The sequence below is a fragment of the Leptidea sinapis genome, chromosome Z (genome assembly GCF_905404315.1).
Source record: "Leptidea sinapis chromosome Z, ilLepSina1.1, whole genome shotgun sequence".
Lineage (NCBI taxonomy): Eukaryota > Metazoa > Arthropoda > Insecta > Lepidoptera > Pieridae > Leptidea > Leptidea sinapis.
In genome coordinates, this window is record NC_066312.1 from 25,409,820 (window position 1) to 25,436,258 (window position 26,439).

General features: G+C 34.1%; 1 protein-coding gene across 2 annotated transcripts in view; it reads left to right on the plus strand.

The window, feature by feature from the left end:
- The window catches only part of LOC126978473 (uncharacterized), a 54,428-nt gene that overhangs the window by 23,229 nt on the left and 4,760 nt on the right, over positions 1-26,439 (plus strand). The window contains exons 3-8 of one of the 2 annotated variants that reach the window (XM_050827294.1): positions 3,809-4,151; positions 11,095-11,221; positions 14,461-14,550; positions 15,967-16,128; positions 16,951-17,106; positions 25,543-25,642. In XM_050827294.1, coding sequence (XP_050683251.1) covers positions 3,809-4,151; positions 11,095-11,221; positions 14,461-14,550; positions 15,967-16,128; positions 16,951-17,106; positions 25,543-25,642 — 978 coding nt within the window. The remainder of the gene's footprint in view (positions 1-3,808; positions 4,152-11,094; positions 11,222-14,460; positions 14,551-15,966; positions 16,129-16,950; positions 17,107-25,542; positions 25,643-26,439) is intronic. The other variant, XM_050827295.1, reaches the window with a different exon arrangement.

The following is a 26,439-nucleotide window of genomic DNA, read 5'->3' on the forward strand; positions in this document are numbered from 1 at the left end:
TTAAAAACCGTTGAAAGTTTTCCGGGTTTTGGATCTGAATGCAGTTGAAGTGCAGATTGGAGCGTAGAATAACTAATTTTGTTAAAAGCAGAGAAGTCACACCGTGTCAAACGTTTTTACTAAGTCCAAAAATACAGGCAATTGTTTTTATTATCTGTTGAAGGAATCTGTATGCGTCATCAGTAGTTATTGTATAGCAATTTATCTGTTTCCAAATACATATGTCTTTTATGTATTGTTGATAATTTTTCCTAGAAATTTGAATAAATCTACCATATAAAGATTAATTAATAACCTCATGCGGAGGTTATTAATTTTGTTTTTTTGGTTTTCTCTGTTAGATTTAAAATAATATTATTATCGTCTTCCGTAATGTTTATGTTATACCACTACATTTTTTAAGTCTTTCTTTCATATCTCTGTTAATATTTCTTTAATAATATATAAATATCTCGTTATTCTTTTCCTTCCTTTCATTCCCTATCTCTAATATATTGATATTATAATCAACCTACAACCAAATCAGCGTTCGAAGAAATTCTGCTTCCAAATAATGCTATTTTAATTGTATTGTCAATTATTAGCTAAAAATTTCTTAAAACAATATTGATATCGTTCTGTAAATGAATTTCCTTATAATCAATGTTTAATCTATGGTGCTACATTTCAACACAAATACTTTTAGATTTATATTATTATTATTTTATGTTATTATAATGAAATTATTTCACAGCAGAAAGTCAAACCGTGCGTCAATAAATTCCCTCATAATAAATAATATGTCCATACAAAACATCTATTGGAAATAAGAATAAGTATGGGTCCCAAATCGAAATAAAAACTATACTTTCTCTGAAGTTGGACTAAACTGAACTCAACGAAGTAATCCCCATTAAAATACGGTCATTAATTTAGCAGCTCACTGGAAACAAAGATCAGGACACTGGATTTATAAATATTAAGAATTTTCAAATAAAACAGACGACTCGGAGTAAAAATTCCATTGCATACAGACGAATCTGATGTACTTGTTTATAGATTATGCACAATATTATACCGTTGTGTGGTGATACAATCCAATAATCACATTCAGTGTATAATGCAATACTGAATTTGCTTTGGAATGAATTTGAAATTTTCCTGCAAATTATCTGTCAATTTCATCACGTCTCCACTTCTCAATTATTCACACGACAATGTGCGAATAATATAGTACTCCATTCAGTAGAAAAGGCAACTCCGCAGACCAGTGACCTAAATACATTATTATTCAGTTCAATAATCTTGACATTTTCATACATTATGAATATATCCATAATTAAACACCGACGTATATTCCAATAGCACGTCTTAATTTAACTTCGCATAAAGGGTATCTTATTAAGTTTAAGTACATATTTACTTATTCACCTATTTTCATTTTTTATATATGAGGGGACAAATGAGCTCGAGGCTCACGGTATGGGGAGTGGTGAGGCAACCACCCATGGACATCCGCAAAACAGGTGGTAAGAGATGTGGTGCCTGCCTTTAAGTATGCTCTTTTCTTGAAGGTCCCTTAGTCGTTTCAGTTCGCGAAAACAGCATTTGGTAATTGATTCCACAAATTGGCTGTGCGAGGCATAAAATTTCTTGTGTTCGCGTGTTTGTGGAATGCCAGACGACAACGTGATGCGGGTAGTATTTAGTATTTTGATGTAAATGATGTCAGGTGGAGGAATTCAGCCGCTGGAATCAACCTGAACAGCTTCTCTGAGCACTCCCAGTGACAAATGTAGAGAGAACTCAAATCTATAGAATATAGTTGTAGGCGAATGCTTGTAGTGAAGTACTGTCTCGCTTAACTGAGAACACCGAGCTTTTTATGGGCCAGTTGGGCCGGGCCTTCTCTTCCAAGTAACCACGGGACTCAACATCGTTCGGTAAATCTACGCCAAGAATGCCGATTCAGGCTGTGGCAGTTAGAGGAGTGATCTCCAACCATAAGAGTGATAGCGCCATGTTGCATGCTAGGGGATGCAACCAAATTAGGCCAGCACCTTTGACATGAAGTAGCAGCTTTGCCGCTGTGTGCCATGTGCTGTACAGACCGAACGAAAGATCTGTGGGCATTCCGGAGCCACCTCCTCTAGATAAAAATGGCAGCACGGAATAAAAATAGACTACTTCAGGATTGTACCAGACTATCAAGTTTTCAAGAATTCATCACTGGGCGTCCACAATTAGGACCTATACGTAACCTGTTAATGATTTGTTAGTGCAAGGTATGGAACTTTACATTTTATCCTCCTAGGAGCCTATGGGTGGAAGGTAGGTCAAATCTTGGTTTGACCGCTCCTACAAAATGGCCTCTCACAGAAAGCAGGAAAGCTATCAGGCTTGGGTCAATGCGATGGTATCTAAGGATGTGAATACCAGAATTGTCCAAGGAAACTCTGCCAGCCTGCCATTCCGCCACTGACGTCTGACTCATGGCCCATGACGTGAAACTGAAAGCATATTTTCTGAGCAGGGTGCCCAAAACGACTCTGGATGACTGAGGTATACGACCACCGCATATTCTGCAGTACCTACACCTCATACATGCCGGAGGTAAAATTCCGGCATGGCGCCGTGTTTGAGGCGCTTTTCACGTTGGATATTCATTAATTGAGCGGGCCCAATGACATTCCTCCGATAGTGCTGCTATGAAAGCAAAATGGTCGACGCATTGGCAAGAAATTGGTTGCTTCTTTATTTCGCCAGTCCGGCCAGTACACCACAGTAAATCTTGAAAAACATAAAATAGTTACAACATTAGTTCGCGTAAGTTAATTTTTTTGTCCTCGCAGTAAAGTCGTCCTTCATAACTCGTCCTCACATTTCGCTAAGGTAACGAATGAGTTTTGGAAGGCCCCAAATATAGAACTGATGACGCATCCACTATACGCTCTGGAACTTGTAACTCGTGATTTCATCACATCATGACATCCGTCAGGAGGACAGTAATAACTGTTTAATACATTGGTTGCAAAGAATGAAAATGCTTGAAAATATACCAGAAATGTACATACAGAATACATATATCATAAAATAAACATAATAATATGTAGGTTTATTTATCGGAACCCAGAAACTTACAGTATGACCAAATTATAGCGACACTAACATTGAACTTTGGCTAATTATCTTGTGCGTGTTTACTTTTGAGTTATTAGCACGCTACCCTGGCTCATGCAATATTTGCTTCTATTCATGTTTTATTAAGTTTTTTTTTATCAAGTTTAATTTGCTCCTTTGGCTTACAAATCTTTTTAATATATTTCATATTAGTAATATTCTTCTGACTGAAAATCAAATAAATATTTGCTAAAAACTATATCACAGAATAGTAATGATATTATATTAACGTACTTTGGGATTACTTGATGATCGTGATCATTGTCCAAGGAAACTCTGCCAGCCTGCCATTCCGCCACTGACGTCTGACTCATGGCCCATGACGTGAAACTAAAAGCATATTTTCTGAGCAGGGTGCCCACCTTAACTACCTACTAACTATTACATGCAGCTCTGTTAATTCCTAAACTGAAGCCGAGTTTGATTCTAACGAAAAATATTTCACAGGTACCTGCCCCTCTATATTTCCCGGATTTCACTTAAAACAATTGAATAGCATATATGTATAATATTTCACTTAATTACCTTGTGAGTGAAAAACAATTAATGAAAATACTTCGCCTAAATAAGTCGGGATAGTTACTATAATTATTTGCTGGCAGCCATTCATCATTAAAGACGAATTAATATATTATGTTTATTTATACAGGAAATTTCACTACTACAGAAATGGGACGGTGAGATAAATCCAGTTCTCGACCAAAATGGCGACCTCCCCAATTGGAATCAGCAAGAAGGATCATCCATCATCTTGAACCGCATATTGACCATCAATGACTTACAGTACAGACCCCAAGAGAATTCGCAGCTGTATCCATCTGGAGAAAATGACCCGAAGAATTCCGATGTGCCAAAGATAAAATCGCAGGAAATCACCCACATTGTTGTGAAGCCGTTATACGGAGGAATTCAGGGAAAAAGAAGGATGAAGCAAAACTTCGCACTGACACCATTTGACGAGGGCTACTTTAACAAAAACGCAGAAAGTACAGGTAACTATTTCTTTTACTTTTAAATAATCATAGAAAAAATATTTCTTCATCATAATTTCAATCCAAAAATCCATTTTTTTGGTAATTTTGTAGATATATAATTACCTCCAGTAGGCAATATGTATTTCAAAGATCTGAAGGGTTGAGTGAATGTTATTTTAGACTAGCAGTTGCCCTTGTTCATCTTTCGGGTTGAAGAAAAATCTGGTGAACTGACTTTGGAGTACGCCAAATACAACTGGCTATGAAAGAAACAATAATTTCTGAGATCTATTCCGGCTAGTTTTAAAGTTTGACCCTGTGCTTTATTAATTGTAATCGCGTAGAAAAGTTGAACCGCAAATTGCTGACGTTTCAATTCACATTGGTTAACCGATGGTATCAAGGGAATCCTAGGGATAAAGACTGCTTCCCCTTGGTTGACGCCAGTAAAAATGACGGTTTTGATCACATGTTTATGCAAGGTCTTGACTTGACTTGATTTGGAGGGCTTAGGTTGCGCATTAAAATAATATGAGCGCCAACTTTGAGGTATAGGATGTGAGGTGGTATTCCTGGAGGCTCAAGAGTGTGAAGAAACTCTACAGGATAATGCACTGTACCATCGACCTCCAAGACAGTGTCTAAAGATTTATATTTTATTTGAACTAACTAAAAAATTTTTAATCCTGTTGGCTGAGTCGTTTCTTGGAGAAAGAAAATCTCTTTCTCTCAGCCTTGCAGCGCGATTTACTCCAGATTGAACAATATTGGGGTAGATTCTGTCCGTTAAGCTAGTCAGATCTCTCACAACATGACCAATATTACTGGGAATGTTTATTTAACATCCCTCCTCCAAAATGTTTCCATCACCAATGTTTAGCAACAAATTGGAGAACTCCTCCGCCTTTGAATCTATTTTTTTTCTATTTTCTATTTATTTCTCCTCACAAAGATCTTAAAGCTAAAACAGTACAGTAGTGTTACATTTTTTTTAACAGATAGTATTTTGTGAGGAGCTGGTGTCTGAAGTAGGTTGACCCTGTATTACAGATCACCAGGACCTCACCCCCAGATATAAGGATCACAATGATTAAAATAGTACACATCCGTACTAGTAGCTAGAAGAGCAACAATAGATCATAAGAAAAAACGACTTTAAATTTGTAAATTACTAGTAATAAAATGTGTGTGTGTATGTGTGCGGAGGGCGTGTGTGTGTGTGTGTGTGTGTGTGTGTGTGTGGGCGTACTCTACTCTCAGTTACTATTAGTGTAGAAGGTTTTCAGTTGAGGTATAGTCCAATTTCTGTAACCACTCTGTCAAGATACGCTTGCATTTAGTTCTGTTGAGGTGGTAAATTGACAGCTCTTTGTTTACCTTATTGTAAAGGTTATTACCTTGAACACAGAAGAATCTTTGGGAGAATCTAGTATTAAACAATAATTTTTCACAGATTCTATCTTTTCGCCGTTGCGCTTTATTTTTTTCCGGATCGTAACTGGTAAGGCTATGTTTTTTTAAAACTGTATGCAGGATATAAAGCTGACGCACAGTTAGAACCTTTGATAGTTTATAGAGTTCTGTAGTGGGATGGTAGATTGGTAATGAGTTACTTACTTTCAATATAGCTCTTTGGGCCCTTTCTATTTTGAGGAAGTGTGATTTTGTAGCGCCGCCCCAAGAAGTGATGCAATATGTTAATATCGACTGACACAAAGCTTGATATATGTTTTTCATCAAGTCCTTTTCAGCTACATTTCTCAAATTTTTAAAAATGACTATTAATTTTCGCACTCGTTTTGCTAGTTGTCCTATGTGGCATTGAAAATTTAACTTGTTATCTACCATAATACCAAGATACTTGATGGTCTCTGATTTCTGTATTTTGGCACAGGGACAATGTAAGTCTTCAGAATTACCACATGAGTGGAACATTATATTATGATTGGTTGTAAATTCTGTTTTTCTTAGAGAAAAGGTAATATAACTGGTTTTAACTATATTTAATGTCAGGACATTGTTATTTAGCCATTCACTGACGGTATTAAAGCCCTTTTGTGCACTCAAATACACTTCTTCCCAAGTATCTCCTCTAAACAATAAAGCTGTGTCATCAGCAAAGGTAACTATTTTAGCATTTGGGAGCTGTAGTTGACATAGGTCGTTTATATATACTAAAAATAATGTAGGGCCAAGAATACTTCCCTGAGGGACGCCAAAATACACTGCGGCTTCATTACTTATCAGATTACCTATTTGGACGCATTGTGTTCTATCACTGAGCTAGCTTTCAAACAGTTTTAGTTGTATACCCCTAATCCCGAGACGATCAAGCTTTTCTAAAAGGATAGAGACAGAGACTGTGTCGAAAGCTTTGGCCAAATCCAGAAAAATGGCGATGGTTTTTTTTTTGTTATCTATATTTTTAACCAAAAAGTTTGTAAGTTCATGTACGGCGTCAGCTGTTGACCTTCCAGATCTAAAACCGAATTGAGCTGTTGATAGTAGACTGTTTTTCTCCAAATAGCTGATGAGTCTTTTATTAATTATACGTTCTAGGATTTTTGATAATGTGGGGAGTATCGAAATAGGTCTATAGTTATTGACACAATCTCTGTCCCCACTCTTATGAATCGGGTGAATCCTTGATTTCTTGAAAGCAGTAGGAAATTCACCAGTGGACATTGCTAAATTGCAAATAAATGCTATTGGCTCAGATAAGGTATCCACATTGGTTTTTAGTATTTCTGGTGGAATGCCATCAAGGCCAGCGGCGGTATTAAGTTTGAGGTTATTAATAATTGTTGACACTTCATGAACATTGGTTGGGAATAAAACAAATGAGTGGGGATGAGACTTTAAGGCAATTGGTGTTGTTTGAGTGTTAGTATTTTTGGTTATTTTCTCAGCTAATGTTTTACCAACGCACGCGAAGAATTGGTTTATATTATTAATTTTTTGTTGTGGATTAGGTGTAGATATAAGTTCTAAGTTAGATTGATGAGGTTTGTTAGAATACGTAATCTCTTTGATAGTCTTCCATAATTTTTTATTATTGTTTTTGGCACCTTGTAACTGCAATTTTTCATAATCAATTTTTAATTTTTTAAGTAAACTTGAACAGTAGTTTCTAAATCATGAATCATGTTGAAGATACACACCAATATTTAATTATAAGGACAAAAATATTAACTTTAGGCTCTAGAACTGATGACTTTAGCCAAGTCGTCACTTCATCTGCACATGTCCCTCGTGAGACAACACGCAACGTCTCTCTGAAGTCACCAGCCAATAGTACCGTGTACAGCCCATAAGTCGGTTACAAATCCTTATATCTTGGAGAGTCCTATATAGAGTTTCAATGCCTTTCTTAGGGGCCATAGTATACTCATCCTATACAATAATTTTATATTCTCGAAGCACTTGTGTCGTGTTCAGGTTCAAAGGTAATTTGAATGCTGAATTAGCAGTATTGCCTCTAAATGACTAAGTATAACAATTTTTTTATTTAATAATTTTATAATCGAAAGGGGTGTGTATCAAAAGTATTTAAATTATATATATACCTATACAAAAAATACCACTACGGCCGAACTTCATATCTCTTTCATCCAACATAACAACCGAAATTTCACCCCCTTAGGAGAGATTTTGCTGAAATCTTTTCTTAGCTGATACGAGTACCTACTCTCTAAAAGACCCACTAAACTAAAATTTAACAATAATTAAAAATTTCCAAACAAAAACAAAATTTCATCCCCTATATAACCAACCTTAAAGGGAAATTTTCGAAAATAACGTATAGGTACAGATGGTAGATGTTCATTATTTATAGCGAGTCACCCTTAATTATGATTTTTACGTTTCTAACTTCAAAAACATAGGATTTTCATGCAACCTTCCAACCCCCATTTCACCCCGTTTGGGGTGGGGGATTTTCATAGCATTCTTTTTTCTTGCATTTGCTCCCAATAACCTACATTTTTTTTTTCAAAATACTTAACTCCTCTATCTTAGCACCCTTAAAAGGGGATTTCCCAAAATGACTTAGCCAGATTTTTATTATTTAAAATTTTTTTTTTTTATTATTAACCTAAATGTCGATTTTCACGCCTCTAACTTAAAAAACACTTTCATACAACCATCGACCCCCCTTTCACCCCCTTAGGGGAGGAGTTTCTCAAATCCGTTTCTTAGCTGACACCTACGTCCTAAAAAGAATCTACCTTCCGATTTCCAAACTTGTAGGCTTTATAGTTTCTGAGATTTTGTGATGAGTCAATTAACGGAATTAATCTCTTTTATAAACATAGATTATCAAAATAATGCAGTGTTTCGGTTAACTTAAATGCTTCAAAATATGATATGTGTGATATATGCATTGTCAGGTATAAAAAACGACAGATCGCTTGCCGATGTGACAACGATTGAGTTTATTTCAACTTACAGTACAAACTAAATCCAAAAATTAATATTATATATTTATATTCAATGAATTATTATTAATAATTATTGTTAATGCTAGTTTATACTTTTTCGAAATTTATTCGTTAACATTCAATACAACATGAAAAGACTGGTGTAATTTTTGCACTGGTGACTGAATTATAAGTTATACTGTTCATATAGTTTTCGGGTGGTAGGATTATTTCCAAAATAAGCAATGGGACTGCTAGACAATTTGATCAGCAGCAAATGTAATGGCTGTTCTTATGTACTATCTAACATATCCCACAGGTTTTGATATTAAATGAAAACTTTGTGTTAAGTGCAAGGGTAGGAATGATATGAGTTCATGTCAATTACTGTTGATTGACTGATTGTAATAAAGAATTTATTATACCTGCCCCACCCTCTACACAAAACATGATAAGGTCATCACTTAAAGCATTTCTACAACATATTTGTAGAATGGTTCTAGTTAATATTCTCGATTCATAAACTACACGAAAAGTAATTAAAAGACATAAACTTAATTAAAACATTAGTAAAGAGTAAACGCGTCCAAACTAGGCCTTCTTCCTTTTTTTATGTATATAAATACAATTTTTTATGGAGTACATCTATATGTAATCTGATCTATATCAGGGTCGATAATTTTTGAAACCAAAAAATAATAGTAGGATGAAACCCATTGGAAAAGGAAGAGAATATTACAAAAATTAAAGGAAACATTAATTACGGGCGGTCATAGGTCGGGATGTGGAAAACCCACCCTTGTTAAATGTAAAAACCGGTTTATATCAATTTCCGGCGAAACTACAACTCTTATGGACAAAAATTTAATAGCAAAGTTGTAAGGTAATAAAAAGATTTACAACTTTTAGTGTACACTTTTTTCACTTAACCTCAAAATTTATGTGAAAAATTTAAATAACCAAGTTTTGGTTTTTTCATTATCTTTTTCAAAAAACATTTCTTACTTACCTTTCTATACCTTGGTCTATTTTTTCTCCGTCTACATATAAAATTGTTAGCTGAAGGCCTAATTTGGACGCGTTTACTCTTTACTAATGTTTTTATCAAGTTTCAAGTCTTGTAATTACAAGAATATTATGTACACCCATTCTACAAATATGTAGTAGAAATCAAAGAGTGGTGACGTTATGATGTTTTGCGTAGAGTTGTATCCATCTTTACATCGTTTTAAGCAAGCTTTTCTCTTTACATTATTATATACTGCGTCAGTCAGTCAAGCAAAAAACTCTTTTATGTTGTTATTTTTGGATATAATTATAACGTTCGGTTAAAAATTTAGGTATTTATACCACTAGCAACATCCAAATATTCTAATATTCTTATCTTTTCTTCTACGATAGAGCAACAATTGGTCAACAATCAAGTTATATAAACATTTTGCTGCTTTTTGGAATGAAAAAAAAACTGGAGAATATAATACGTCGTCAATGCAATTAAAGCAACCATTTGCGTCATACGCATACTGTCATCAGTGAATAACAAGGAGACCAATCGCTCGTCACTGCAATTTAAGTGTTTAAGCTGCAGCAAAATTTTGGACCGTTTGCTCATCTGAAAGGTGTGATATCACGCTCTTTTGATCTGGTTCTTATGATTCGTTCACTGACTGATACGCCACGCATCTCATGAAATGAATGTTTTATGTTTATATTATAAATATTCACTGTCTTGGCTAGAAGTTGTTTCTTGAGTTCTGCCACGTCTTTTGAATGAATCTGTTTAAACCTCCGTAAACTCGTAAAACTGTTTTACATTATTTATTCCATTTCCACCAATTGGACGTTGATCTAGACTTTGCTCCATCAAATCAACAATTTTTGCTGCCATTTAGACAATGTTTACGTAACACGAATTAATCTTTTGTAAATTGCCCAGTTTTTTATTGAGAATTTTTTCTTTTGTTATGTAACTTAGATATGATGTGAATTAATCTTAGACTTTGATGTCCGTTCATGTGTCCGATAGAGCCGCAGTGCTTTATTAATAACCAACTTCAAAAAGTAGGATGTTCTCAATTCGATTAGTATTTTTTTATGTATGTACATTACTATTTACGTAATTCTTCTTTAGTTCGATGCGGAATAGATGCTATTTGGTCCCATAAAATTTTTACATAGTTTGGTCCAGTAGTTTTCATTTTATGAACATTTTATATGGAAATTTTTGTCTACCTGCATGATATAATTGCTTTTAGTGTCCGGCGGTTTTAAGGAGTTTTCATTCAGGTTGAATATATATTATTATTATTATTATAAAATGACACTAAAAAGTTTTTGAATTAACTAAAAATTTAATTTAATACACCTGTTATGCAAACCTTTACCTTTATTATTAATAAAATACTAATTTTTGTATGTGTTATATATTGATAGCTTTGAAGTCGGTACCATTATTGAATAAAAAAGTCGCATCATATGTTATAATCGTCGTAGAAATGAGTTGAAAAAATATGAGACTCATATCAATAATCTCTTTATCACAGCACCACCGTTGAGAGCTGACGATGTCGTGACGGAGATAATGGAGCCGCGTAAGACCCGACAGAATCCAAACCTGAGCAGAGCCAAGTCTCTGGTAGCTGACAATCTTGATGAACTCCGCGCAGGCTTGTAAGTAGCTATTAATGTCTTATTTTTTAAAGCAACACATAATGTTAACTTCGCACCGTTTTCTTGTAGCTTTTTCCTACTTTTAGTATGTCTAATAAAATAATGCGATATTATGACAAACATAGATAGATATAGATCATTTCAATAAGATAATTTAAGAAATATAGTTATATTACTCATAAAATTATTAAATTTAGTGCATTAGTATGTTTTCTATAATAGGTAGGAGCGTGATTGAACTTTTAGGACAATCTACACGCTTTTTTGGAACATGTTCATGTATATGTTCTTTCTTGTTATAAATCAGCCAGACCATTCAAGGGCAGGCCAGTTCGAGGAACGGCGGCATGGTCAGGTCAAATGTTGGTGACGACTCATCGGCTGGTCTAGTGATATATAGCTGAGTAGGCCGGCGGATTCTAATTTAGTTTTGCTTTTTAAACTAAATTTATTTTCCTGCGATGATATTTGTATTATTCTGCGCGCCTCACCTATAAACGAGTGGTCCGCTGTGTTTATTCTATAAATGTTGTTATTAACCTGCGCAGTATAGGTTATGGTACAATAGCACACGTCTTGCAACATAGCATGGCGCGGAGAGCAGCGGAGAAAATCGCGGATAGAGCTACTGTTAAAATAAGTTTATTAGAAGTATAACTTAGAAATAAATGTTTAATGTGATCTTTAAATAATGAACGTGGGTATTTCTAGTACAGAGGTAACTCGAGGTATTTACCACAGGAATCTTACACAAGGATATTTATAGAAAGAGTACGTTTCATGACAATTTTATTAAGCACAAACAGGGTTAGTTTCGGTTTCATCGTCAGATCTGTAGGTTTACTCTTATTCAACGAAAAGAGAAGTTTGCATTGAAGTGTCGCGTGTTTCCTACATGGTTCCATTCGTTCCGAAGTTTCGTCCCGCACGACAATTGACACTTCAATTTTAGCGAACGAAAATTTAATTATAACAGCTGTTTGTTCGGAATTTTAACCTCAAATTGACGAAACCAAAGCTGTTGTTACCTTTTGATTTTCGTTAGTGTGGATTTTGTTTCAAATTTGCTTCATATTTTTATAAGAATTTTTTTCATCGAGGATGCTCTACGTGAAGAATTTTAAAAATGTAGATGGAACCGGCGTCGCTTGCGGTATCAATTTAATATTAATGAAATTGCCGACTTAGACTTTGTAAGAAACTGAAATAAATTTTTGCCTGCTACCACCCCTTTTACACAAGTTATGTAAAAGGGGTGGTTTAATATTCCCGAGTTCACAAAGGATGAACTTCAACCTGAAAGAAGCAGGCGGGTTCTCTCTTAATCAGCTGCTTTTCAGCTCAAGCTCTACAGGCAGGTCGAAGGGCGTGAGCTGCATTAGTACAACTGTTAGAAAGGATAAAGATAGAACTTTATCTCACTTATTCATTTCTACAGTAGTGGTATTCCTATCTTGAGAGACATTTATAATAAGATTCATCATATTTTTCCTTTTTCTTTGTTGTTGTTTTCGTTCGTTTTACGAAGTTTCGTTTCGGCGAAAGAGAGTAGTCTGTAATTTGCGAAGTATATAACTTCGTAACGTCGTACGTAACTTCGTACTTTTAAACATATAAGAAATTTATTTGCTTGTAAATAGTCGCTTCACTATTTACTAATAAAACTGTATATACTTATATATATACTTGCTTGATTTATTTCAATTGTCATGAGATGCACTTTTTTTTATAAATTCGTGCTTGGATCAATATTTCTTTACATTTAATATTTAATTACTATAAATGCTTAAATTAAGTTTTACTTTGTAAATTTCCTTCAATATAATTCAATTATAAATTAAGCTCTTTTTAGATTCTCGTTACTTTCCAATTGTATAATAATCCAATTTCACATAATGCTTAAAATCCTTAGTTAATTTTATCTAATTATCATTTTATCTTTACTGTAGATAAAAAAAATATTGAATTAGGCGTTACTTTGCGTAAATCCATAATTATACAAATGATTTGAGTTTTCTTTAGTGTTAATTCCGCCAACATTTGTCTCTAAACAATTCAACACGTGTTTCGCCTCTACACGAGGCATCCTCAGGACGTGTTGTCTCCCCAAAATCTGGCACGAGACTCAGAGGCGAAACACGTGTCGAATTGTTGAAAGACAAATATTGGCGGAATTAACACTAAAGAAAACTCAAATCATTTGTTTCTTTATTGTAGATACCAATTCTTTGATGACCCTACGACATATTATTATTCAAAACCACTAATGTCATAATGATTTGACGGTAAGAGAAAAAAATTCGTAAACACAATACTACAAATACTAAACTAAATATTCTTATCTATTCTGACAGTCAACAAATAAGTATGTTACTTAATTGCAAAGAGTCGCGGCAATGTACATATAATTTACTACCTACGTCCGTACTACCACAATAAAACACTCAGAACTACTTATTACGTAGTTCATTATCTATGCGAATAATCGATACGGCAGAAAAAATTAAAAATCTAATGATATGGATTTTATTTATTTATAGTTCAGCCATTTGGGATAATATTTTAACATATAGATTAATCACGAGTAAGAGCGCTTTCGCACTAACAGTGAACATACAGGTTTAGAAATCTCGGACCGAATTCGTATATTGCTTAAGCACTAGTCCGGTCTCTGATCCAATTCCAAGCAATTAAGGGGCCAAATTTTGGCATACGGCATTTTACGCGAAGCCACGCCAGAGCATTCACGTCGTTGATCATGAATCATTTCAATCGGCGTCAACTTCTGTCAATGCTACTGTACGTACGAAGGTGCAGAAGAAGTAAAGAATTCTGAATGCACCCTCTATTGTCCACCAAGAACCGACGTTTAATCCTTTTAAACGTTTAAGCTTTTAACAATCACCACGCAGTTTTACGTCACTACGACTGGAAGTTGTCAACTCCATTGGTACGAAACTGTCGAGCGAGAATTGTACGAGTGTGCACTTGCCTGCCTCTTATGCAAATACTTCGCGAAAAATGTTACGAGCTAACATAAAAGCCGGCCTAAATTAAAATTTCCGAGAGGCACATATTTGCGTATTCGCCACCACTTTGTTAGGTTTAAGTTGAGCAGAAATAAGCCTCCAAGTATTTATTTTTTGAACATTAGATAACAATGAAATAACACAGGGGGTGTTATGGAGTCCACGTTGGTAACCTTTGATATTCAATAGTAGTAAAAGTGTTGATTGCAGGGCTAAAAATGTCTACCGTATGCCAGTCTCCTTACTGCCATCAAATCTACGCTGGTTGAAAATATCCCAGCCGAAAGATGTAACAGAGAGGTGATACACAAACATATGACCCTTTTCCTTTAGCAGCATGGATTTCACATAGGACCTGGCTATCGTTATTTTAAAAGGAACACTTTAACGTAGCTCACACGTAATAATTCGATATTTCAATGTTTTAGCAGAAGCATAATTTTTGAAAACGATGTTCTATCATCAATTATTAAACTGACATTTACCGCAGCTACTGAAAAGTGTATCTCGAAAGGTTGGTTATGATTATGCTAGCCACTCACAATTAGTTAATGCCGATAAGTTTTAGCAATGATCTTTAGTTTATTATTATTTCGAGTTATAACAATTAGTAATTTGGAGTAAAAATGAACGAATTCTTCCTTGTTTTTTAGTTGTCTTACCCAATTATTGAATAATATAATAGCTTATTAATGTGTGCCTAGCATAATACTAACTATTGAGTTAACGATGCGCTCAGGTGAAATCCTCGTGAATGCCACCATAGAGAGTGTTCTCAAGTGTTTGTTGAAATATAATTTGCGTTTATTGAAGCACTACCAAATTGACACTGTTGGAAAATAATTGGCAGAATAGGAGTTATGTATAAGTTTGCTTTTGCATTTGTTAGACACGCATGCTTGTTTGATTCAGAGTGATTATAATTGATTGAGTATCATCAGGTATAAGTATTGTTGAGAATGTCGTTCACCTGAAGGATTCAATTCATTAATTTGCTTGTGCCGAACTGCACCAAGCTACAAATCTAGAATATTATATTTACTTGGGCAAAAGAGACTGAGTAAGTAAGTAAAGATTAACTTGTACAAGAAATAAAAAAAAAAACAGTTGGCATATATTTCGTAAGAAAAAGCGAGTTCTTACGAAATATAGGATATACTGCACTGTATTTGTAGAGCATTTATACCATAATTTCTGCTACAATATTCCAACGCTACGAGTAAAAACTAAAGAAAAATTTAATGTATAGAGTAGACACATCTGATAGGCTTGTTTGAGTCTTAGCAACATCTGTTAGTGTGTGAGACAATGATGATACTCAATTAGGAGTTTGTAGTTAATTGTTGACGTGTGTCACTCATTTAGTGAAATATTCATATTACAAGTAATGGTGAGATAGTCGGGATGCCATTCTAGGTACGGCGCATGACCGCCTTGCTCCCATCCTATTCTAATTCCATATTCACAAGTATGTATAGAAATATGATTTAATAGATAATTTACAATAATAGCTAGTTGGTATAAATTGGTTTTAAAAAATTGCGTTCGATATTATTTTGCAAGTATTTCCAAAATGAAATCAAATCATACATTAAAAGATTAATTCAGCTTATTAATTTTTTGCAATATTTTAATTTGTGTGGGATTGTGAATGACTTAAAAATTACTCAAATTGTTTAGCTCTCAATTCTACATATATTCAAAACTTTTTGTTAGTACCAACAAGGAAGGCGGTAGCACGGACAGGCCACGTCACATCCATATAATAGAAAGCTTCAGCCACGAGCCGGATGACAGCATCTACGGGACAGCATTGATGGCTGCGGTGGGAGCTGCCCTTGCCATGGCTCTACTTGGTTTTGCTTTCGGATGGTATACGTAAGTAATTTAAATTACTGTACCTTTGTTGTCAAAATCTTGGTACCTCAACTAATTAAAAGGTAAGGAAATCAACTTAAATAAAAAATATCAAGTGTATTTTTTTATTTATTAGTTATTATATTAATTATATTTGCTCATAATATGGCAAATATTCGCAAAGTACGGCGATCTTTAATATATTTGTACATATAATATAGATATAAATATTTGTGGAGTCTTTAAAAAGCTCTCTCGTGCAAGTCAAACGAATTCATTTTTGGGAGTGACTGTATGAATTTAGGAGATTGAAAAAAAAAAAAACAGAGGTAAGCAGATATATCATATAAATATTGTGAGTGCAGCAGAATGAATAACGTATTTTCAAACACAAGCATCACAAAAAGGGCTCACAGGGGTTGGCACTTTAAATTGCTAAAGCATCATGTCTTTCATCAGTTGAATAAAACCTGATTTTAAATAATGTTTCTACTACTTTGAGTTGATATATTCACCGATGTTCAGAATCTTTCGAGATATTTTGCAAGCTGAATGCCCTATGATATATTTTGTTTTCAGTATTTTTTATTATATTTCTATGTACCTACTACTATGTGTAGTACATTAAATAAATGGGAAGAAAGGTAACAAATACACTACATAAATGAGTTAAAATTTAATATTAACGTTTTATCCTATTGATTCCTTGTACAATATTTAGATACATAATCATATATCCAACATTAAAAGGTTAGAGGACACTGCAAATTTATTACATGTTTTAAATGACGCTTAAAGTGTATATTTGGAAATATGGCGATTGAAACTGCATCACATGCCCAGGCTCTCTAAGAAAGCGAAGGCGGCAGCAGACGTAGACTATCCAGCATATGGAGTGACCGGCCCGAGCGTGGACTCCAGTGGGGACAGAAAACTCGCTCAATCAGCTCACATGTATCACTACCAGCATCAAAAACAACAAATCATGGCTATGGAGAGGTCAGTCCGATAATTATAGTACATCTAAATATTATTACGTGATTCTAATACTAGATCCCGTTTTAGGAATGTTATCGATCAGAGAGAGGATAGTGTAAATTTCGGCACAATAACAGTTTCAACACAGAGATAAAGTACAAAAGGGTTAAGAACATAATTTTATTGATTATAAATAAAGTAAAAATTAATCTAATCATTGCTAACATTCATGAATTAATGATAGATGACAAAATTCAGTACAAACTAATAAAACAGTAAAGAAAATAATATTTGAAAAGAGAACAATTTCAACATGAGGATATTTACTTCAATGATTGTCCTTTTAAAGATTGTTTTCTTACGGAGAACGTTTAATAGACTTTATCGTTAACGAAGATAATCGAGTGTGTAATACGCGCAAGGGAGTTTGTTTTATAAAATAATTGTAGTTAAGCTTTTAAAAATAATATATTTAATATAACGTTGCACAAAATTTATGTCTAAAGATAATAATATCAGGCTACCTAGGGATGGTCGAAGCACAATTAATTTGCGCGAAGGGCAACCACTGATGGTTACAATATTATGAGTGCTGAGTGACTATTGACCGAAGCTGGTAAAAGAGCGACAAATTATCCACAGAGAGTCCGCAAGTTGAGGCATTGGGATGAATCACTTCCAAAAAGTCTCATAAGAACATTCAGGCTTAACAATAAAAACACCATTGTTTGTGACACAAAGCTGTCAAACAAACGTCGTCAACAGGAGCTAAAACTTTGGCAGTTTCGCCCAACGGATGCATTCCACTGACCTGTATGGACCACTGGACAGGCTGTTCTATATGTTTGACAGCATATTGTTTGTGCCAGCGCCACTCGCGAGCGTCCAGAGAACTAATTTTGACGTATAATACAAATGGCTGCGAAGAAACGTACTCTGAAGTATTTTTGCATTTTGAATTAATTTCGTGTTATATATGTTATTTTCAAGAATCAACGTGACAAAGTAGAGAACTAATCTTGACATATAATACTGATGGCTGCGAAGGAATTTTTGTAAATAGTTTCTCACCATCTATCGATGTTTCCTGAGGTTGTCATTAATCGTTTTAGTACCGTACAATATCGCTACATGGCCAACAGCACTAAAATGGGGAACATCAAACAGGCACAAAAGCACTTTGACAGCCGCCTGTCCAGTGATCTATTATAGTAGTATTATTATAGAGGCCAGTGATGTATTCACTCTAGGTTTGCCAGCAACAGTAACGAAGTACAGAACTCGAAGGAGAAAAATAAATGTCTCTTCCTTTAGACGTATATATGAATTATGAATAAAAAAACTTTTGCTTTGGAATAGCTTATTCACTGACTGTATTGGAAAATGATTGTCAGTAACGTTCAAGAAACAGTATACTATACCATCATCACATTTTATCATTTTATTCCCAAAAATTAAAGATACTCATAAGGATTAGGTGTGAGGAGCGCAGACATGCAGTGGCTGCGTTCTAAAATAGTATACAAGTTCTCCTAAAAATAAAGAGCTCATGGCTCTCAAAAATAATCGAGGCCTTCTTAAAACTTACAAAAAATAACAATATTAACGGGTTCCAGCATCTTTCAGTTTGTTATTTTCTTAAAATGTGCAACCCATACTTGAAATTCTAGGTACTAAAATAGACTCTTGAATTTCATTTAAAAATGTACAAATCAGATTCATTATTAAATCTTTTTAAAATACTTGCTCGTGTTGTTGATCTCCTAGAATTGATGGAAATAACCTAGCTATGAATAATTCACGAACCTATTAATCGGCCTCCAATAAACCTAAGCGTTTTTTCAACTTGGATCAATACTATTGCCTTTAGAGTTTATTAATAGAATTAGACCTTAAGCTTTCTTCTAGATAATTAATGCTTGATTTTCTTAATTATGTTCAAAATTCAGAAATCGGATGATTTTAAAAAGTTGCATTTGGCATGATTTAGAATTGTTTTGTAACATTTTAAAGTTCTATACGAAATATAAAATATAGTTCGAAAAGAAAGACTTTTATTATATGATTATTAATTATTTAAAATTTTGTTTATTGATTATTACACCTTTACAATAAAGTCTCATTCACTGTTCAGGCACTATTTATCGATAATATTATATACTAGCTGACCCGACAGACGTTGTTCTGTTCATAATAAAAAAAAGCTCTTGCGGATGGAATTTTGGAAAATCCTTTCTTAGCTGAAAGAATATTCCTAACAAATTTCAAGTCTTTAGCTCTAATGGTTCCAGAGATATCGTGATGAGTGACTATATACATGGAAATCTCTTATATATATACGAGTATAGGTTGATCGAATAGCCCGAGACTAAATTAATAGCAAGAATAATGACAGTACAATATGGTAAATGTGGTTCCCTTTGAAATGACATCAAAAAGAATTTTAAATTGATTCCTTATCAATTCTGAGAAAATAATTTCTTTTTAAGCCTTTTATAACTAGCCTGATAAAACATATTATATAGATCGGAATTTAGAACTTAAAATAAATTGTTTTTGATGAATTCCTCAATCAATCCAACCCGTGTTTATTTGTGAAAATAAAACATTTTTAAATAAGATTATGGACATATTAACAATGACTATGAATTTGTTAACAGAGATGAAAAAGTAGTGCTAATAAATAAAAAAAAACACGCAGCTTAGGAGCATTAACAAAAGTCTGCTGCAACTTATTGTATCTCCGACGACGGCAAGATTCTTGTAACAAAATCAAATAATGCTGCGTAAAATGTTATTATTTGATTACCAGTGGGAGGCTCCTTTGCACAAGATGCCGGCTAGATTATGGGTACCACAACGGCGCCTTTTTCTGCTGTGAAGTAATGTGTTAACATTACTGTGTTTCGGTCTGAAGGGCGCCGTAGCTAGTGGAAATTACTGGGCAAATGAGTCAACATCTTACGTCTTAAGGTGACGAGCGCAATTGTAGTGCCGCTCAGAATTTTTGGGTTTTTGCAAGATTCCTGACTCAGGAATCTTGCGCTGCTCAGAGCAGCACTGCATTGTAATGGGCAGGGAATATCAATTACCATCAGCTGAACGTCCTGCTCGTATCGTCCCTTTTTTTTTTTCTTAAAAAAAAAACCAGATTAGAAGAGCTCGGGGAAGACCATCTCGCAGTTGAGTCAATAATATGTGTTTGGCGCACACATTGAAGTAGAGTGGGTGAGTTTCAGGGATTTGAAAGGAGTATTAAATCATTTTGCATAAAGACCATATCGCTCATCAAGATATTTTATGTATTACGAAGTACCTAGTAAAAAAAAGGAAAACAAGAAAGTAATAATTATTACTATTTGAGGGAACAAGTGTTCCCATATATGACTATTTTGAGAAACTATAAATATAATAACACTAATGAACAAAGAAAATAATTCAAAAAGGAAATTTTAACTTGCAATTGCAGCAGTACAAAATCTTACTAGCTCTCTAGCTTTTGGATTCCGCTCTTCGACTGACCAAAATATTTTGTCATTAACTCAATTCTGACTTTTTTACACGAAGTTTTGCCGCGGTATGTGTATAGAACATAGAATTACAATATAGTAACATAGCGTAGACAAACGATCGAGGTCGCATACCTGAAAAGAACATATGTAACGGTGATACAACGAGATAGAAAAAGTAAGAAAATCTGTTGTTACTGTAACCGATTCTGATTGACAAATCGTAAACATTCAGCCACGCTTACGTACTACAGTTATGTTTATGCTATATTTCATTAGGATACCACGGTGGCGCAACCAGTCGCGAACAAATTGGTTGCGCAGGCAAACGGACACCAGGTGTGTAAGGTAACATAACATACCTAAGAGGTATATACTTAGTTTGTGCGACTGGTTGCGCCACCGTGGTGTCGCGGTGAAATATAGCCCTTAAAGTCGCACGTTACTACACATTGATAAATCAAAATTAGTTCGGAATTATCGGGCTGTCAGGTCATCTAGTAGTAATACGCTTGTAGCTGTGGTCTAACGGCCGTTCCCAATATTCAGTCTGTCTCTTACTTGAAATAAAAATCTTAACAATCGTTGACTTTTCTGTGCCAATAAACTTATCGACGGTAATTCACCTCATCAGTACACGCTGTCTGTCAATCGGACGACGTATAGCTTACTAGCGATAGAAGTTTGTGTGGAAATTGCTATTCACGCGTCCCAATATATGGCGATAAGAATGACTTATCGGGTATATAGCGACAGCTTCAGATTATTGACAGTAGAAGGTAGTAATTTATCTCTATCTGTAGATAGTATATTGGGAACGGCCGTAAGTCTATGGTAAAGATAACAATACGGTTTGAGAAAGAAGGTGTGATAAGTCACGCAATTTTACACTACGAGTATTTCCTCTATTGACTTGACTTATACTCAACATTTTCAGTGTTGGTGGCGTTTCAGAGACAATATTACGCGTTTCAATAGTTAACCAGGTAGATGCTGAAAATCAGCACTGCAGCCAGTATTGGTTTACAGCACAAGCTGAGCATCGGCCTTTTCTTTTGCCACCCATAAAATTTTTCTTCTTATTTCTTAACTTACTGTTTCTTAATGCAGGCATGTGTTATTTTATAAATATTACTTTATATTTTTAATTAAGTTAAATCTACGATACCCAACTACTTGAACTCGCACATTGAATTTACTAATCCTTCCCACATTGATATGGAATTAGATGATTGGGTCTTCCACACCTCCGGGCTCAGATATTCGCGCGAATAACTCAATACATTTTAAAGAACTTTAAGCAACAAGTGCTTACGAAATACATTAATTTTTAATACTAAATTTTGAACTCGTGTAATCTTGTTCTATAAATTCAGATAAAATGCTTGAATTAAATTTCTTTGGGTATGGTTTCTTTATTATTTTCTGTTAAATTGTTATAACTTTTTTATACAAAAAGAAACAAAAATTGTCGGGTGTCCGCTAACTTAAATAATCTCTTCACATCGCCGGATGTTGTCATACGAGATTGTTGATATATTATATTGGAATAAACACATACATAACGGTAATAAAACTACGGCATTGTACAAATAATACTGAAAATGATTATTTTCTTTTAGTAATGATAATTTAATACATTAGTTGTTTACAACGACTTACTCAAAAAATAGCTTAAGTATTTAAAACTTTGTATGGGGCTTTTTGCTTCACTATAACTTTAATCAAAATATACTTTTTCTACTACTCTAATAAATAAAATGAAAATATAATTAATGATGATGTTATATTGCGATTAAGTTATAAATGAAGTAAAATAATTTAAAATATACAGTACTGTAACTTCTGTTCGACGACTTCCGTTAGACGACTGGAAGGCTCTATTAAGCTAGCAATAATCTATCAAGGCGTAGTTGCTATAACGTAGTCAAGTAACAGTGTTATTCCCCGTTCTCAGAGGCCCGCTTATTTATAATCGGTTCAATTCACTTGAGGGAGTTCTGCTTTTAGATTGAATTTTCTCCGTTTTAAAATCTTATTGGTTAGCAGTAAATTGCACAGCGCTTAAAAATACTTAAGATAGATTTAAAATATTTATTGAAACAGAAGTAATGCAGGGTTTATCGAATCAGCAGTCTGGATTTGTTCAACAACTTTGTAAATTTATTAAATGATGAAAAAATAATAGTTTGAGTCAGCCTTGATGCGCCACCGAAGCTTACTAACGATACCCTTAACGATCGATCGTTATGATAAATATAGTACAGCGGATGTGAGTTTATGATTTTGCTTTTATTTCTCTTAACTCCATGTAGATACAGGCTGATGGAAAATTTATTGAATTAGGCGTTATTTTGCGGAAATCCGTAACTATCTAAATGTTTTGAGTTTTCACTCAAAACATTTAGACGGACTCAAGAAATTGAGTGTTAATTCCGCCAATTTTCGTCATCAAACAATTGGATACGTGTTTTGCCTTATGCGAGTCATCCTCAGGAGTTAACAACCAAGAAAACTCTAAACATTTACATAGATAGGCTGATGGTAAAATTAGTTCTCCGGCATCGTTTTGCTGCATAGACGATTATTTTCAAATATTAATTTATTTTAAGAACCAAACTTATGATTTTCCTTTTATTGAAATTTGTTTTTGTTAATGGTCTAGACTCGAGTAGATAAATAGTGTGAAGTAGCGTGAAATCGCTGCAGATGCTATGTTTCAGATAGGTTGGTGTCGTAAGCCACTTGAGACAAATAACTGTGTGGCGAGGTCTATTTAGTCTTTTTGTCTGATTTGGACGGTAAGACGTCGAGTGGGACAGATGGTACATCGTGCTCACAGCGATCGCCTCTGAATTGACGTCGATGTTAAGGCGCAGACTGACTAGGATTGTAAACGCTACAACCAAATCTACAATATTTGTGTTGATCACGTGGCTAAGCTGCAAATGCGCATTTATTTTACTGATTTTCTTTTGTTTATTCAAAATTTACATATTAAATTGACAAATTGTTAGGTTTAAGTTTTATAAAAGTACTAATTCTATTAAATTCTTTAAAAAAGGGATGTTGTTATAGCTAACTATTCGGAGATTTTTGATTCCAACGTTTATTTTTGGGAAGCAACTTCCAAATTTTTCATTGGATATTTCAAATCTTAATCTGATACATATAAATTAGATGACACGTTGTTTGTCCGCGATGGACTCCTAAACTAATGAACGGATTTAAATGGGGATTACTTCATGGAGTGCAGTTTAGTCCAACATGACAGATAGGATAGCTTTTATTTCGATTTGGGAACCATAATTATTCTTATTTCCAATATTTGTTTTGTATGGACATAGTTTCTTTGAATTCTTTCAAAGAAACTATGTATACGGTTTGACAGTTCTGCTGTGAAACAATTTCATTATAAAATAGGGGCATTTTTTGCGAAATAATCCTTGATATTTTGAAATATCATTGCCAAATTCCTATAAAATAGTTTTTTTTTTTTATTATCTACAGAACAACGTCTGCCGGGTCAGCTAGTTATATATAAATATTCTATTCTTAATTAATATAAATTCAAATTTTTTTTAAGTCCTTCTTTGTGCACTGTATTTTTTGCGTCGAAATATTTTCATTGAGTTATGTTATGGAAAAAGTGTGCAAACGAGCGTACGGGTGCAGGTTAACCTGGTGCTAAGTAAGTACTACCACCCACATACTCTCGCAACACGAGAGCAATCATGCCTGTATTGAATAAGGGCATTATCCGTGAAGCTTAGCTAATTATAGAGTCACAGATTTCAAAAACAATGTTCTAAAGTGGTCGTTCTTAAATTTTGTCAATTATTCAGAAGTCCATAAATCAGCAATTAAGTATCACACGAAGTATCGAAGTAATATTCACTATATATGCATCAAGTGAGATGGCCGAATATCAATATCATGAAACTATTACTTACACCAAAACATAGTAAGCATTTATTCGCTTAACTAGTTTGATACAACTTAGAACTTTAGTTCTCAACTTTGATAAATTGTGAAACTGCAAAGTTGCAAACTGATAAAGTTGAACCAATGTCAGCGCAACAAGTTACCGTGAAGTTTGTTTATTGAATGCCTGAAATAGTTGCATGGTAGAGGTAACATGTTACGAAACCACATAATGTATTATACATAATTTACCGTTATTATACATGACGTATTTCTATCTTTAGTGATTTTCATTATTATAACACTAGAAATAAGGGATTGCTTGAAACTAAATCTAGTAGGCTTCATAAGATACATAATAGCTTTAAGGGTAAATGTATACACTTTTATAATCGAGTCCCAGCCACTGTTCAGGCATTGTCTATAAATAAATTTAAATGTTTTATTAAAAAATGGCTCCGTCGTAAATCCTATTACTCCACAGCTGAATATCTAAGTGATCGGACAGCCCGGGACTAGATTATGATTATTTTATAGCAATAGCAATGACAGTACAATATTGTATATTTTTATTAAAACGAGAGCAAAAAAATAATGCTCGGAGAGTTTCTTGCGCCGCTTCTTCCCTCTCAGAGCGCCAATTGTTTCCGAAGCGGCAGTAGTATGTAGTATATTAGAAATGACATCAGAAAGAATTCTAAAGGAATCAATTTTGAGAAATTTATTCTAAAGGAATCAATTTTTAATTGAAGAAAAGATTTGTTAATTTTAATGATATTTTTACAGTTGCTTCTTGTAGTTATTCAGGAATTAGCAATACTTGGAGCCCGACTTGGAGGAAACTGGCTATCTTAAGCATAGACATGCTACGCAATGTACAGGGCATCGATGAAGTATGGCCCTTTACTTTAGTATTATTTAAGCATATTGTATTTTTAAGGGGCTGTTTGGGTCGCAATGTACAGGGCATCGATGAAGTATGGCGCTTTACTTTAGTATTATTTAAGCATATTGTATTTTTAAGGGGCTGTTTGGGTCGTAACAATTCTCTATCTGATGCCGAGTCTGAAGAGGAGAACGAAGAAGGTGACTACACGGTCTACGAATGTCCTGGCCTTGCTACTGTGAGTGTGATTCCGTGATTTCGGTTGTTTTCAAAAAATGGTACAAGATAACGATATATTTAATACGATATACTTACGTAAGCATACATAGATACTTATAAAAATCGATGACTCGGAAACAAACATCCATATTCATCATATAAATGTTTGCACCTACCGGGACTCGTATCTCTAGCTCTAGATATATATTTCGCACATCTTTTCTGCTCACATAATTGTTCAAAATAGTTGATACAGTTACTGTCACTTACTGAGAGGCTGTTTTATAAATATTATATTAACTCTATAAACATTTATCTCATAAAAAATTGAAGATGAAACCGACAGCGCCTTAATGTAGGCGTTAGTTAGAAAGTTGAAGTTTCTTTGAAGTCACAAGTTTTTGTATTTGCCACTTACTGCCTACACTTGAAGTTATTATTCTCTATAAATACTTCGTACATTTTTTCTTTATCATTTTAGATGTCTAGAAGCGATAATGTTAGATTTATAATAAATGACTGATATTGACTCTGTGCACTTCTACAGCTATGTGTTATAAAATGTAATATAAATTAATTTATTGCGGAAACTATTTTTGGAAAGTAAGTTATTAATTCATAGTAACGCCAGCTAGTCCAGAAGGTCGAAGCATCCATTTTATAAATGATTATGAGATTTTGGACAATTTTGTGAAGATTTATTCATATTGCATGATTTATCCTTTCTTTTCCGGGAATTTATTATTTATTATGTATAAGACCATGCAAAATAAACCATCTTATACACATCTTGGTGAGGGAATAGTATGACGCTGG